Genomic DNA, 15,882 nt, shown 5'->3' with positions numbered 1-15,882 from the left:
TCTCATGGATGTTTCTAACTCTCTATCCCTCTCCCTTCCTCTCTGTAAAAAATCAATAAAATATATTTAAAAAAAAAAAGAATTATATGTCACGGGGGCATCAGGATTTTAGAGATGCTTAAGTGGGGCATGGCCAAGAAAAGGTTGGGAACCACTGCTGTGTGCTCAGCCCACAGGGCTGCATGCCTGACAGCTGTGAGCTAGGCCACTGATACTCTAAAAGCCAACGTGCCCATATGGAAAAGGGAAACGTATGAAGAATCATCATCACATTTGAAAAGAAACAAAGAATGCTTTGGGGCAACCAATGATTAAATCACTTATGTTTCTGGAGTGCGGAGATTTAAATTGGGGAGCTTGTCCTTGAGCACATTTTGATTTTTCTTCAGAAGTTAAGAAGTTTAGGATGAGGTCTTACACTGGAACTAGAAATAGAGGAAAGCCTTAGGGGGAAATAGAAGAATAATTCAAACGTGAGGAAAAATGTCAGGGGTAGACAGATTATTCCCTGCCTAAGTTGTAAGTGTAATTGGACTCACTGAGGTGTGGCCCTTCTCATGGACTTTGTCTCAGAGCCCATCCCCTCCCCCACCTCCACATCCAGAGATGTCATTGTCATCAAGGAAGTGTTAGGGGCATGCTGGCAGACCTGGAAGTGATTGGACAGTCATGATTGGACAGTCTTGATATATTTTTAGAATTTATATATTTAAAAAATAAGCCCAATAAAACATGATTTAAAAAGCTTACCTACACTGGATTGAACAAAAAGTTGGTGCCCCAAGTGTACTGAGTGCTGTTAAGTGAGCGGGTCTGGAATGTGCGCTGTGGACGTTGAGCCCGCTGCTTTCCGCATAGTGGGAACTGTGAAGATGTGGGCGAAGGTGAGCTGGGGAGGTGTGGCCTGCAGGGGCTGTCCTGAAGGACATGTCCCCAAAAGTGGGGCTCTTCAGGGGCCTGGGGTAGATGTGCCTGACGCCTCAGAGGTTGCCTTGAATGAGACCCAGTTGGGTGGCTGCTAGCTTGTATCTCATTTACCCTCATTGATGCCATATTTTTGTGGGTTTGCCTTTGGTAAATGAGATCCTTGTCGCTGTGTGGTGAGGTGGTGTCACAGTCACTGTGACGGGTGTCTGCAGCCGGTGGACCTGGAAGGCCCACCAGGATCACCCAGGCTTGCCCCACAGCTGGGACCCCTTAGAGCTGGCCACCCAATTCCAGGGCAAAGAATGGAGTGTGGGAGCAGAACAACCCCCCCTCCCCCCACAGGGCCAGCACTCAGTCCTCCAGAGCAGCTCTGTCCCCTAGAGATGTAGTGCCAGTCACTAAGTCATTTTAAGTTTCCTAGTGGCCACATAAAAAACACACACACAGCCCTAACCGGTTTGGCTCAGTGGATAGAGCATCCGCCTGCAGACTCAAGGGTCCCAGGTTCGATTCCGGTCAAGGGCATGTACCTTGGTTGCGGGCACATCCCCAGTAGGGAGTGTGCAGGAGGCAGCTGATGGATGTTTCTCTCTCATCGATGTTTCTAACTCTCTATCCCTCTCCCTTCCTCTCTGTAAAAAATCAATAAAATATATTTTAAAAAAAAACACACACACACACAAAACCCCCTAAAACTATAAAATTAACATTAGTAGTAATTTTATTGAGGTCAACATATTGTCATTTCAACATGTAATTAGTATAAAAAAATCACCGAGATTACCTTAACATTCTTTTCTTCCTCTGCACGGAGTTTCAGAATCTGGTGTGTTTCGCACTCACAGCACACCCGCCCGGCCACAGTGCCGGTGCTCAGCAGCCTCATGTGGCCAGTGACCACCATGCTGGCTGCCGCACTTCTAGAAGCTTCAGCTCCAAGGAAAGGTGGCTCTTTCCTCCCACAGGAGCCAGGTCCGTCTTGTATTATAATCCGTGTGGGTGCTGCCAAGTTGTAGAGTGTTCTCCCCCGGAGCCAAAGCCTCTCTCCTGTGCCTCCTCCAGGCCTCTGGAGCCCGGCTGGGCCCGGCTCTTCCCTTCCCGCGTCAGCCTCTCTCAGGAATGCAACAGTAGCGGAGTGTGTCCCCCCAGAATTCATTCTTCAGGATGCCCACCCTTCGGTGTTTACTGCTCCCCCTGGACTTGGGGCAAGGTCTCACCTGTGTTGATAGAAGTGCTGGGCTGCTATTTGTGCTGCAGTCAGAGCAGCAGGCCCTGGGCTGAAAGCCTAAGTCCCGTCCGGAAATGTTTTTGAACGTGAGCTTGTGTGTGGAATTCAGAAGCCTCTAGCCCTGGTTCTGAGTGGATGCGAGGGATCCGGGCCGGTGGTTTGGGTATCTGTGACGTGCAGAGACATTCTGGCTGGGCTCTGTAGCGCAGAGCCACTTCACAATGGCCCTGCATTCTCCAGCAGAGGGACCGAGGCCCGGGAAGTGACAACGCTTTCCAACGTCCCTTAGCTCGAGTGAGAGTAGGGCTCCCGCTCTTGACCAGCTCCCTCCCCGTTTCCCCATCTCTCCCTGCCCCTCGGGGACAAGATGGGGAAGTCACAGGAGGGGCAGGCTGCATTTTGTCCAGGGATAGGGAGAGCTGAAAAGTACCCAAGCAGGGTGGAGCTGAGCAAGCACCAGCCCCTTCCTCCTGGCAAGTCCTGGCATGGTTCAAGGCAGGGAGGCAGAGAGCCTGTGGCCAGCCTGGCCTCTGCAAGCGGAAGTGAGGCCTGCTCTTGGCTGGGGTTTCATAGCCCCAAAGGATTTCTCACACCGGTGGTTCCGGGCCTTCTGAACTGCCCGCAGCTCGCCTGTTTACTTTCGTGTATTCCCCGGGTCATCACTGGGCCCAGGACGTGCGGGGATATGTCAGTGTCCAAATGGGCCCACCCCCTCCTGGGGCTCACAGACAGGTTGCGGGGAGAGACAGCAAACAAACCGATGGGCAGTTGAATTGGAGGCAGGGAATGTTGTGAAGGGAATACACAATGCAAGGAGCCGACTGGAGGCCTCCTTGAGTGGGGTGCGCAGGGAAGCCCTAGGCCAGTGATGGCGAACCTTTTGAGCTCGGCGTGTCAGCATTTTGAAAAACCCTAACTTAACTCTGGTGCCGTGTCACGTATAGAAATTTTTTGATATTTGCAACCATAGTAAAACAAAGACTTATATTTTTGATATTTATTTTATATATTTAAATGCCATTTAACAAAGAAAAATCAACCAAAAAAATGAGTTCGCGTGTCACCTCTGACACGCGTGTCATAGGTTCGCCATCTCTGTCCTAGGAAGAGGGACATTTAACCAGGGACTTGAGGGTGAGAAGAGCCACCAGGAAGCTCCCAGCCATAGTGGGTACGGGTCAGGTTGGCGCATGTGAGGAGAGGGGAGTGAGGAGGACGAGGGTGGGAGGGGTAAGGGCTGAGAGGTCGGTGGGGCCTGCGAGCATGGAGCATGAAGGTGCGCTGCTGGGGCCGCAGGAGCTGCCTGGGGTTCGGAAGTAGCAGGAGGGCAGGGTCAGGTACTTGGTTTAAAAGTAGCGCTGGCTGCCCGGCAGAGAGAAGGTCATAGGAGGCAAGGGCGGCCCCAGGAGGCCAGTGAGGAGGTGGCTATAGTCATCCAGGGCTGGCTCGCCATGGGGCCTGGAGGGGGAGTTGTGGTTGGATTGGAGGACGGGCCGGATGGGACCCACGCAGCAGGTTCTGGAGCAGAAAGACTCCGTGATTCTGCCGCGAGTCATTTGGTGGCTGTTGGTGTCACTGTAAAAATGGGGAAAGGGACTGAGGTTTGAGAGGGCAGGCAGCTCAGGCCTGCCGGTCAGCGTTATCGCCACTTGGCATGTGGGGTAGTGGGAGCCGGGAGATCAGTGAGCAGCTCTTGGTAGGCAGAGGGGTCTGGATCCCCCAATGCCAGCAGGTCTCATATCCACCCCTTCTCCCCGTCCCCCTCCACAGTGATCAACAAATACAAGCGCCGGCGGTTTCAGAAAACCAAGAACCTGTTGACAGGAGAGACAGAAGCCGATCCAGAAATGATCAAGGTACATGAGCGGAGCTCTTGGGTCCTGGGGGCGTCGGGCTGTTCGCGGCCCAGCAGCCGTGCGGGCTCTCAGCTGGCACCACCACCGAGCTGCTGTGGGGGCTTAGTCAAGTCTCCTCACCTCTCTGACCCTCAGTTTCCCTCTGGAAAAGGGGCTAGGAAGCTGAGCTGCCTCTCAGGAAATGGGAGGATTCTGGGTGAAGGGGGCGTCCCATTACTATTCCTGTTTTCAGTGGGAAGACTTGCCCACAGTGTCAGAGCCAGGAAATGCAGGGCGGGATTCACACCCAAGCAGTCAGACCCCGAGCCCAGCCGGACAGAGTAGCACCCCCATTCTTCCAGGTGGGCTGGGGGCGCCAGGGTGTTAACCTGTGCTGGGTGCCAGGAATCCTCTCTACGGTGGTCCCGGCAGGCGTTCCGTGAGTGTGGAGCTGCACGCGGGGCTCTCTTTGCAGCCTGGCATATGGGCCCATCCAGATCTGCAGGCTGGGTTTCCCCCCTGTCAGGTGGCTGGGGGGTCCAGGGTGTGGGGTCTGTAAGACTGGCGTGTGGCTGGCCAATGGTCAGGCAGCCTGGCATATGGGCCCATCCAGATCTGCAGGCTGAGTTTCCCCCCTGTCAGGTGGCTGGGGGTCCAGGGTGTGGGGTCTGTAAGGCTGGCGTGTGGCTGGCCAATGGTCACTGTAGTGGCTGCTCTTCTGCTGTCACGATTGTCATGGGAGCCTTCAGGTGCAGGTGCCTCTGGGCCCCATGACCCCCCTGTCTCCCCTCAGAGGGCCGAGGACTATGGGCCTGTAGAAGTGATCTCCCACTGGCACCCCAACATCACCATCAACATTGTGGACGACCACACACCGTGGGTGAAGGGCAGCGTGCCTCCGCCCCTGGACCAGTGTGAGGCCCCCAGCCCCTCTGGCTCTCCTTGTCTCCATCTACCCAAGCTCTCCCCCTGCCCCACCCCTGCCTGAAGACTCCCCTTTCTTCCCTGTCCCTGTCCTCCAGTGTCTGTCAGGGGGCCCATCTGAATATCCCACCTTTGTTCTGGAAGGCCTACGGGGTCTCCCCACCCTTGCGGGTGCCCGTGGCTCCAGCCCAGGCTGAGCAGTGCCCCTGCCCCACTTGCCTGCAGACGTGAAATTCGACGCCGTGAGCGGTGACTACTACCCCATCATCTACTTCAACGATTACTGGAACCTGCAGAAGGACTACTACCCCATCAACGAGAGCCTGGCCAGCCTGCCGCTCCGCGTCTCCTTCTGCCCACTCTCTCTCTGGCGCTGGCAGCTCTACGCCGCCCAGAGCACCAAGTCGCCCTGGAACTTCCTGGGTGATGAGCTATACGAGCAGTCAGATGAGGAGCAGGACTCGGTGAAGGTGAGGTGGGGGTGGGGGCTTCCCAGCACCCTCCTGGGCTGCAGGCGGGGAAGGGGAAGTGGGCCAGGCTGGCGGCCTGGGGACCTCCGGCCAGTGCTCCCTGACCAGTTTCACAACCTCCCAGGTGCCCTCCCTCCTTCAGCCCTCGCTGGCTCTGGGGATCCCATCCCTGAGGCTTCTGTGGTCCTCCTGTCTCAGCTTTCTGTCTCTTTGGCCAGGCCTTCTGAGTCCCTTCCGGACCGCCCCTTCCTGATCTTGTTCCATAGCCCGTTTCCCCCCAACTTCGGGCTCTGACTTGATGTCTCTGCTCTCTGTCACTGTGTCCTTGAATACTCCTGGTGTCCCCATCTTTCTCTGCTTATGTCTGTGCCATTGAGACTCGGCTGTGCTTGTCTGGGGTTGTCTTTCATGTTGGGTTTCCGTTCCTCACTCCGACTGTCTCTGCATCTATCTCTGTCACTCTGCCTCTCTCCCCATCACTGTCTCTCTGTCTCTCTCCTCTCTTCTGTTTCTTTCTCTCTCCATCACTTGCCTGCCTCTCCATGTCCATCTGTCCATCTCTGCCTATCATGCGCACTCCCTCTCTGGGTAGTCCTGGGGGTCAGGTCTGTGAGCAGGTTCTTCTGGGAGTCCAGGAGGAGAGAGGTCGGCCCCCCAGCAAGGGCATGGCAGCGCTCACAGGCATCTCCCCCACCCCCCACCTCTAGGTTGCCCTCCTAGAGACCAACCCCTACCTGCTGGCTCTCACCATCATCGTGTCCATCGTCCACAGTGTCTTTGAGTTCCTGGCCTTCAAGAACGGTAGGGGTGGGACCCTGGGGCCTGTGAGAGGCCATGGGGGGCTGGGGATGGGAGGGTACCAGAGGCGGCTGGCCCCCTCTCTCTCCCTCCTCGCCCATAGGTCCTCTCCCTACCTGGGGGTCTCTCAGCCCCACTCTCCAAAGGCCTAGTGAACTGGCCAGGATGATGGCCCCAAAACTCCCAGTCCAGAAACTTCCATCTACTGGGTGTGGTGCTGCAGGAGGGGCTGGGCTGGGGAACTCCAAGGCCCAGAGCAGGGAAGCCCCAGAGCTGCTCCCATCAGCCTGCCCAGCAGGTTGCCTGCTGGGAAAGGCCCCTCCGGGTGGAGTGGATGGGGCCCACCCGAATGGGAAGGTGACAGCTCAGTCCCCAGAAGGTCCCTACGTTCCAAAGGCCAACAGTGGCAATGGCCAGGGTCTGAGGGGGCTGGCCATGGGGCAGGCACTGTTCTGAGTGCCCTCATTAATTAGCTCATTGAGTCCTCAGCCACAGCCCCATGAGGAAGCCTGTTGTTACCTCCATGCTTACGATGAAACAGAGGCTCAGGGAGGTTAGGTAACTTGCCTGCAGTCACACAGCTCCCAATTGGCAGAGCCAGGATTTGGACCCAGGCAGCCGGCTCCAGCACCCACTTTCATCCCCTAGGCCAGTGGTTCCCAAACTTATTTGGCCTACCGCCCCCTTTCCAGAAAAAATATTACTCAGCCCCTGGAAATTAATTTTTTTAAAATTTTAATAGCAGCAGTGGTTCCCAAACTTATTTGGCCTACCGCCCCCTTTCCAGAAAAAATATTACTCAGCCCCTGGAAATTAATTTTTTTTAAATTTTAATAGCAGTTACTCATCGCCCCCAAATGCACCTGTGGCCATCACCGCCCCCCTGGATCGCTGCAGCGCCCACCGGGGGGCGGTAGCGCCCACTTTGGGAATCACTGCCCTAGGCCCTGCCGGCCACTTCTTCCTTTCCTAGAGACCCACAGTCTGAAGGAAGCCCGCTCTGGAAGGGGCAATAGTAATAAATATTATTATTATTAAGACAATATTGCCAAGATTAAGAGTTACATTTTGAAGATGATAACATCAGAACGGAGCAGTAAGTGCCAACCACTGGTAGGGGGTCTCGGCCGTAGCCTGTGGAATATTCCTGTGCCTGGGCAGGTGCCAGCTCACCAACATTCCTGCTCACTGGGAGCTGGGTCACTGGGGTCCCTCTTCCTGATGAGAAACGAAGGCTCAGAGTGGGTGGTCACTCGCCCAAGGTCACACGGCAGGAGTGGGCCCTGGGTGAGCCCAGCTTTACAGCCCATGTTTGTTGCCTCCCTGGTCTAGGACAGGACTTGGATCCCTTCACCCCCACCAGAACCCCGTCTCCAGACCCATTCTCCCTGGTCAGGATTGGGGGGTTTCTGTGAATTTCCCTTTTAATCTCAGGGTCTGATGGGGGATGGAGGAGCCTGCCGAGTGTGTTGGAGCTCCAGAATCAGAACCAGAGCAGGTGGATGGCCAGGGCTCAGTGCAAAGCCGGCCCTGTGTGACCACGGCTGGCTGCCTCTGTAAAGCAGGCATGTGGTGGTGGCCTCCTGTGGCTGCGGGTCTTAAACACTCAACACAGGCGGGATCGACCAGTGCTGTTATCCCAGTGCAGTTCGGCTACGGGGAGCCCAGGGCTCAGAGAGGCCTGACCTGGGCCCTGCGGGCTGGGTCCAGGAGCAGCATCAGAAGGAGCTGATTGGAGACCTGAGCACGGGGCTCTTGTGTGTACCCAGGTGGCTGTGGGCCACTTCCCTCGCGGTTTCAGGGCAGTGGGCTGGAGGAGATGGCTTTGAAGCACGTGTCCCAGGACTTCCCAACCAGGGGAGGCGCCTGGCACCAGGGTGGACAGCCCAGGTCTGTGTCACAAAGACCCAGCTTCCGGCCAGATGCTGCCAGGCCAGGCTGTGAGGCCACAGGGAAGTGGCTTCTCTGACCAGCCCTTAGCACCTGGACGTGGTGAGCACTTGGGACCTGGCAGCAGTCACTGTCACCAGTCGAGGGACTGCGTTCTGGGGGCCGGTGTCAGACGTGAGGGCTGCAGAGGTCCTGCCTGTCCAGTGCTCAGGTGGCACCTGAGAAGCAGAGGCTCTTTATGGGAAGGGGTCCTGTGCACCCCTCCCCCTTGGTGACCCAGCACCTCCCCTGGGGTCTGAGGAGAGTGGGGCCTGAGGGAGCTGCAGGAAGGACTCAGCTCAACTTCCTGGCTTCCCCCTAACTCCCGTGCACAGATATCCAGTTCTGGAACAGCCGGCAGTCCCTGGAGGGCCTGTCCGTGCGCTCCGTCTTCTTCGGAGTTTTCCAATCTTTCGTGGTCCTCCTCTACATCCTGGACAACGAGACCAACTTCGTGGTCCAGGTCAGCGTCTTCATCGGGGTCCTCATTGACCTCTGGAAGATCACCAAGGTCATGGATGTCCGGGTAAGGCTGGGCGGCCATGCTGTTTTGGGGGCTGCCAGGGGTTGGGAGGGGGACTGTTTGGTCAGCCAGACCCTGGAGCTGGCCCCGGGTGTTTCCCAGTGCCGGCTGCACTCCCAGGACCAAGGGGATTTTCGCACCAGGGGATTTTTCAGGTCACATGTGGGGCAGGGGAACTGGGAACAGTGGGGAAGGGCAGGGACTAGAGCCGGCAGGGGGAACGGCAGCTGACCACGGCCTCCCTCCCTGCCCGAAGCTGGACCGGGAGCACAAGGTGGCAGGACTCTTCCCCCGCCCAACCTTCAAAGACAAGTCCACGTACATCGAGTCCTCAACAAAAGTGTACGATGATGTGAGTATCCTCTAGGGTTTCCAAGCACCACACGCTCCTGGGGGCCCGGGGGATGGGCAGTTGTCGGGGTGGCGGAGGGAGGGAAGGCATCTGCCCCCTAACTGACGCGTCTACACTTCATGGCCTGTGTCACACCCTCTAGCGTCACCACCTGCCATGTATACTTCCTGTCTGAATCCAAAGTTCCCAGAGCCACCTGGAAATTCCCCTAGGCCGGCCGGCCAGACCAGGTGTGGGTGGGTGAGGCAGGGGTGCCAGGTGGGGCCCGAGAAGTGGGGTTCCAACCCCACCCTGTGCCCCACAGATGGCATTTCGGTACCTGTCGTGGATCCTCTTCCCACTCCTGGGCTGCTACGCGGTCTACAGCCTTCTGTACCTGGAGCACAAGGGCTGGTACTCCTGGGTGCTCAGCATGCTCTACGGCTTCCTGCTGACCTTCGGTGAGCAGGCCTGTGGGGGAGGCACACTCATCCCCAGACAGGGACAACCCAGGGTGGGCAGGGGTGGCATACGGGGAGCCTCGAAGGGAAGCCTGGCTGGGTCTGGGGTCAGGGAGGCTTCCTGGAGGTCAGGTGCATTTAGGTCCTCATCCTCAGGGGAACCCACACAGTAAACAAGTGGACAGGCGACTCAGCACGTGATGGGTACTGGGAAGGGTCAAGGTGAGGGTGCACATTAGATGGTGGTCAGGGAGACCTCTCTCAGGAGATGAAAGATGCCAAAGGAGGGAGCCATCCAAGGGCCCTAAAGTAGCCTGTGCCTGGGGGACTGGAAGCAGCAAGCAGGCCATTGTGGCCGGAGTAGAGTAAGTGACGGGAGGGAGGCCGGAAGTGAGGTCAGAGAGGTCCAGGATTAGGATGCCCCGTCCTCTGCTCACGGGTGTCCCCTTACCACCACCATAGGCTTTATCACCATGACACCCCAGCTCTTCATCAACTACAAGCTCAAGTCTGTGGCCCACCTGCCCTGGCGCATGCTCACCTACAAGGCCCTTAACACCTTCATCGATGACCTGTTCGCCTTTGTGATCAAGATGCCTGTTATGTACCGGATCGGCTGCCTGCGGGATGGTGAGCCTGGTTGGGCGGGCAGGCTGGTGGGCTGGCGGGAGGCTCCCACTGCAACTCGGGAGGCACAGGCAGTACTTGGGGCCTGGGCTAAGGGACGTGCCCTGTTCCCGGCCTTGGGGCTCAATCTGAGGCCCAATCTTTGCAGAACCCCCCAACCCCCTGACAGTAGGCCAGTTGGGCCCCTTCCCCTCACACTGCCCCCCTCACCCCACCTCTAGATGTGGTCTTCTTCATCTACCTCTACCAACGGTGGATCTACCGCGTCGACCCCACACGGGTGAATGAGTTTGGCATGAGTGGTGAGGCACCGACAGCAACTGCCCCCGTGGCCGAGGCCCCAACAGCCACAGGGGCCCTCTCACCCCCACCCACTCCTGACCCTGCCACAATCACCACCGCCGCCGGGGAGGAGGCCTCTACGCCCATGCCTGCCAAGCCCACCCAGGGGGCCAGCTCCACCACCGAGCCCCAGGAAGTCCCTCCAAAACCGGCAGAGGACAAGAAAAGGGATTAACTGTTCCTGGTCATCGTTGTCTGCTCCGGCTCCTGGTGACACCGCCCCTGCCGACCCAGGCCCCTCGCCTCCCCTCCCTATTGCCCTCTCCCTGGACAGATTGGGCCGGGGCGGCAGGAGACCCCTTTTGGGCCAGGGCCCAGTGCATGGTGTGGGGGCTGGGCAGGCCAGGGCACGTGGTTTGTGGAGGCGCCGTCTGTCTGTCTGTTCCTGTGTTTTAGCCATCTTGCCCCGCCAGCCCAGCACCATTGGGAATCATGGTGAAGCCGATGCGGCACTGCTGAGGGGGTGGGCCAGGCAGGGGAGAGGCCAGGGCCCCTCTGTGGGATGCCCGCGGCCATCCATCATCTTGTCCCTCGTCCCCTGACCAGCCCCCTCCTCCCAGACCGCCACCCTTTAACACAGTCTGAATTTAATAAATTCATGTGGGTGTTTAACTTAAACTCAACAACCCCCCCTTGTGCCTTCCTTCCTCTGTCACGGCAGAGAGCAGGTATGGGTGGCTCTCCCAGGTCTGGGAAGGAGACCCTGCAGGTTGAAAGACTTGGTAAAGTGGGGACAGTGGCCCTCTGGGCCAGGCCCCTTTCTCACCCTCCTCCTCTCAGCAGTCCTCTGATGGGGCTTCCATAACTCCCATTTCACAGATGGGGAAGCTGCTTGCTGTGACCTCGCTGCACCTATGTTCTTGCCCATGAGACGGCGTCTGGCCGGCTGAGGCTCAGCGCCTTGCCTGTGCCCATACTGTTTTCGGGCCTCATGCCACCAGGCAGGACAGGAGCCAGGCCTGCCTCATGAGCAAACACTCACCGCCTGATCCATTTCCACCAGCTTCCGCATTCAGCAGTCCTGGGCCCTGGACACGTGACCTCCCTTCTCTGGCCTTACAAGCTTGCCTCCCCAGGTTGCAGCAGGGGTATGGGGTGAACCTTCACTCAGGTGGTGCCCAATTATAGAGCTTGGAGTTTTTGGGGTGTCTCCAGGGCTGCCAGCGCAAGGACCCAACCAAGCTCTTAGTGCATGGCCCATGGGCCTTCCCCACAGCGGGTGCTGGGGCTGTTTACCCACTTCATAGGTGAGGAGACAGGCCTCTGGGCCTCCCTGCACTCAGAGGGATTGGAACCCACATTCCCAGATTTACAAATCGGGGTGGTCTCATCAACACTGCAGGGAGAGGAGGCCTGGGGCTGAGGGCCTTCCCTGAGGCCTCACCTCCACTCCGCCCTGCAGAGCCAGGCAGGGAATCCACCATGTCAGGGGAGATGCTGGTGTGCTCAGGCCCTCATGTGTACACGTGTGCACGCAGGTGCGCACACATGCACGCAGGACTGCAGGCTTTTCCACCCTCAGGCAGCCACGGCCCACTCCACTCCCTTTCGTACTCTGCACACGATTCCATGGCTCCCCGTGTCCTAGGAGAAAGCTTAGGAGCCCAGGGGGTGTGGCCACCTGGACTCACTGGCCTCATCTTCCCTGACCCTCCTCCCACAGCCGCACACTCCAGCCTTTGGCAAAGACCATCAGCTTTACCCCACAATCAGGAGTCACCAGTTCCACTGACACCACCTGGTTCAGAATCCTTCTCGCCTCTTGGGTTCTCACCCAGCCTTCTCCCTGATGTCCTGCCCTACCCATTCACCACCATCCAGTAGCCAGAGAACTTTTTCTTTTTCAATCCTCACCCAAGGATATTTTTTCCATTGATCTTTAGAGAGAGAGTGGAAGGGAGGGAGGAGGGGTAGAGAGAGAGAGAAACATCAATGTGAAAAGAGACACATTGACTGGTTGCCTCCTGCAGGCACCCTGACCGGGGCCAGGGATTGAACCAGCAACCAAGGTACATGCATGCCCTTGACTAGGAATCAAACCAGTGACCCTTTGGTCCGTGGGCCAATGTTCTAACCAGTGAACAACCAGCCAGGGCACCAGAGAACTTAACTAAAGCACAAATCTGACCCTGCCCATCCCCTGCTTAGAACCTACATGGCTCCCTAGTATCCTTGGGAGAAGAGCCCAGGGTCCTAACTGGTGAGCCAGACTGGGTGGGGTGGGGGGGGACTTCTTAACCTCTGTAGTTTCATCTTTCTTGCTTTAACTTGCCATGATCTCCTGACTGTAGCGAATTCTCTTCCCTTACCTGGGAAACTTCCAGGCACAACGCTCTTTACCTTACCCTGTGCATCCTCCAGGTTGCAGCTCCAATGTCTCCTCTAGGAAGCCCTCCCTGACCACTTCCTCTAAGCGCCGCCCCCTCTCCCCCCAGCTCCCTGGGGTCCCACATTCCAGCCCTATCCACTATGGGTCATCACTGGGGACAAGTCATTCTCCACTGAACTGAGCCCCGTGAGGACAGCTAGGGCTGTCCTGGTCACGGCCATGTCCTTGGCACAGAGGAGGCGCTGCAGGAATGTTTGCTGAATGCGTGTTTGCCAGTCCTAACTCACAGACAAGCACATACCCAGGAGTGTGGACCCTAAAGAGCCCACATTGACACTGATGGAGAGATTGACAACCAGTCAACAAATGCTCCCTGAGCCCCTCCCCTGGACACTGTCCTGAGCTGGGGGGTCTGTGTACACAGCAGGGACCAAGACACCCCCAGGTCTGCCCTTAAGGGGCTGAGGGTTTCTGACATGTCCTTTCACTTACTCATCCAACACACAGTTGTGAGATCTGACATTTGCAAGGGGCAGAGGCTAATCAGGTGGGCTCCTGGGAGCCACTGCTCCACGTCCCTTATGAGCCAAGCTCTAGTCTAAGAGCTATATGTGGTTTATTTCATTAAGTTTAATATTGATGTCCCCATCACCTTACAGACCATTGCTATACTCTCCACTACTTCCCCAGTAGTCTCCACTCCAGACTGCTTGCTATTACTTGAATATGCCATGCATGTTCCCACCTCATGGATGGGATATTAAAGTAATAGCAAGGAGACCGGAATGGAGTGGATCCTTCACAGTTTCAGCTCTTTGCTCAAACGTCATCCCAGAACCTCCCTCAACTTCCTAACCCAAATAGTACCCTCTAACCTCAATCCATATATCCTGCTTTATTCTGTAATACTGCCATCACCACCAGACATGTATTTGCTTATCTATTTCCATCGGTCTCCCTCACTTGGATTTCAGTGCCATGATGGGAGGGGCTTTTGTCTTTTGTTTCCTTTGCTGTGTCCCCAGCTTTTGGAACACTGCCTGGCACCATTACACTGTAATAATTAAGTCAAATGCTTACAAGAGCAGATGAGAAAACCCAGAGAAATTGAGAAATTTGTCCAAGGTTTCAGAACATAAAGTGTTAGAACAGTGTCCAACACATTTAAGAGCTGTATACAAGTGCCATTCTTAGCATTTTTATTTATTGATTTGAGAGAGACATCGATTTGTTTTTCCACTTATTTATGCATTCATTGATTCTTGTATATGTTCAGACCGGGGTTCGAACCCACAACCTTGGCGTATCTGGATGGCACTCTAACCAACTGAACTACCTGGCCAATGCTATTAGTATCATATAATTCTCACAACCATCCTGTTATTAGACCCATTTTACAGATCAGGCTCAGAGTGATGAAGTCAGTTGCCCAAGGTCACACAGCTGGTAGGTGGGAGACAGGATTTGAACCCAGGCACTCTGATTCTGGACCCTCAATCATAACCTCCCTTGCAATGCCCTTGTTGTATGCAGATTATAGCTTACAGGCCAAATGCAGCCTTTTCCAGCTTTTGTGTAATTTTTAAATAGTTAAAAAAGCTCAAGAAGAATATTTTGTTTCACATGAAAATTATACGAAATTCAAATTTCAGTAGCCATAATGTTTTATTGGAACACAGCCATCTCGTTGTACTGTCTGGGTGCTTTTGCGTTATGGCAGAGTTGAATGTTAAGACCTGTCTGGCCCTCAGAGCCTAACATATTTGCTCTCTGGCCCTTGGCAGTTTTTAAAAGTTTGCTCAATATTTTGCTGTCTAGCAGTAGTGCTCCAACTTGAGCCTGAAGGGCTTGGGGCCACACTTTGAGAACTGCTGCTGCCTCCCATGAGAGGCATCAGGCCTGGCTTGGTGAGTGCTGTGTCCCCAATGACCAGTGCAGGCCCTCACACACAGCAGATGCTCAATAACTGTATGTCCAATGAATTTATTTTATTATACTATTTTTTAATCTTTAACTCGATATTTTTCCATTGATTTTTAGAGAGCGAGGGGAAGACAGAAACATATGAGAGAAACATACCGATTGGTTGCCTCCTGCATACACTCCGACCAGGGCTCGGGCCAGGGAGGACCCTGCAACAGAGGTATGTGCCCTTGACCAGAATCAAATCTGGGACCCTTTGGTCCACAGTCCGATGCTCTATCCACTAAGCCAAACTGGCCAGGGCTTTTAATTTTTTTAGTTTGTATGTCTAATAATCTGTGGACGACAAAGATAAGAGAAACACTCAAATTTTACACAAGTAGATATAGCATTCTGTGGTCAGGGTGCCGCATCCATGTTGGAACCTATGGTCACCTAGTCATTCTGAAGAACGGGAGGCTTTAGGACTATGATCAAACCAAATGGCTGCCCCTCCTTGAGCCTCAGTCTCCCCTCTGCAAGAATCCTGGTTCTATCACATGCCTCTGATGCGACTGTGAGGTATGAAGCATCTGTGAGGCCCTCAGGTAAGCACTTTGCTCAAGGTTCAGGTACACAGCTCAGGATGTATGCTGGGGCTACACTGACATCATTCCCGGACTGATTTACTGAGCCTTGGTGCTCTGGGAAACTTTGGCATTATGGGGAGGAATAAAACATCCATCCAATCATTCAATAACCATTCATTGGGTACCTACTGTGTTCCAGGCGCTGTTTTTGGTGCTAGGGATACAGCAAGGAACAAAACAGGCAAATCCTAGAGCTGACATTCTAGATTTAAACGTTAAAATATCTTCACTCTCAATTTGCAGAAAATGAGTAGAGAAACCATGGAAGTTTCCTAAAGATCATTATCAACGAAAGCTGTAGAGCTCTCCTGATCCCAAAGCTTCCCTTCCATCCAGAAAAACAACAGGTTCAAGTTCCGCTGGCAGACTTGTGGGGGAGGGGAGTGCCTCAGTTTCCCCAACTTGCTCCTTGGGCAGGGCGGGAATGGCTCTAAGCAGGCCTCAATTGGCTCCGCCAGAGCTATGGCCAGCAGCGCTGGCCCCTCCCAAACGCCCAACCTCCTCTTCCCGGCCGGCCCCGCCCCCTAGGCCACGTGACGCGCGGGGGTTTTCCCGTTCCCCTTGTGAAACGTCACGGCGGGGTGAGAGCCAATGGACGCGCAGGCC

The 15,882-nt window shown here is 55.4% G+C and overlaps 1 protein-coding gene across 2 annotated transcripts in view; it reads left to right on the top strand.

Annotated features, from left to right (window-relative positions):
* Positions 1–11,018, top strand: part of CLPTM1 (cleft lip and palate associated transmembrane protein 1) — a 32,030-nt gene extending 21,012 nt beyond the window's left edge. For both annotated transcript variants that reach the window (XM_014537365.1, XM_005863387.2), the window contains exons 6-14: positions 3,926–4,011; positions 4,784–4,904; positions 5,140–5,384; positions 6,092–6,185; positions 8,447–8,637; positions 8,891–8,986; positions 9,291–9,426; positions 9,889–10,056; positions 10,275–11,018. In XM_014537365.1, the coding sequence (XP_014392851.1) occupies positions 3,926–4,011; positions 4,784–4,904; positions 5,140–5,384; positions 6,092–6,185; positions 8,447–8,637; positions 8,891–8,986; positions 9,291–9,426; positions 9,889–10,056; positions 10,275–10,570 (1,433 nt within the window). In that variant the 3' untranslated portion in view covers positions 10,571–11,018. The remainder of the gene's footprint in view (positions 1–3,925; positions 4,012–4,783; positions 4,905–5,139; positions 5,385–6,091; positions 6,186–8,446; positions 8,638–8,890; positions 8,987–9,290; positions 9,427–9,888; positions 10,057–10,274) is intronic.
* The last annotated feature ends 4,864 nt before the right edge of the window (positions 11,019–15,882 follow it).

The sequence above is a fragment of the Myotis brandtii genome, unplaced genomic scaffold (genome assembly GCF_000412655.1).
Source record: "Myotis brandtii unplaced genomic scaffold, ASM41265v1 scaffold1774, whole genome shotgun sequence".
In the NCBI taxonomy this organism is placed as follows: domain Eukaryota; kingdom Metazoa; phylum Chordata; class Mammalia; order Chiroptera; family Vespertilionidae; genus Myotis; species Myotis brandtii.
This window is presented reverse-complemented; position numbering and strand designations above follow the sequence as displayed.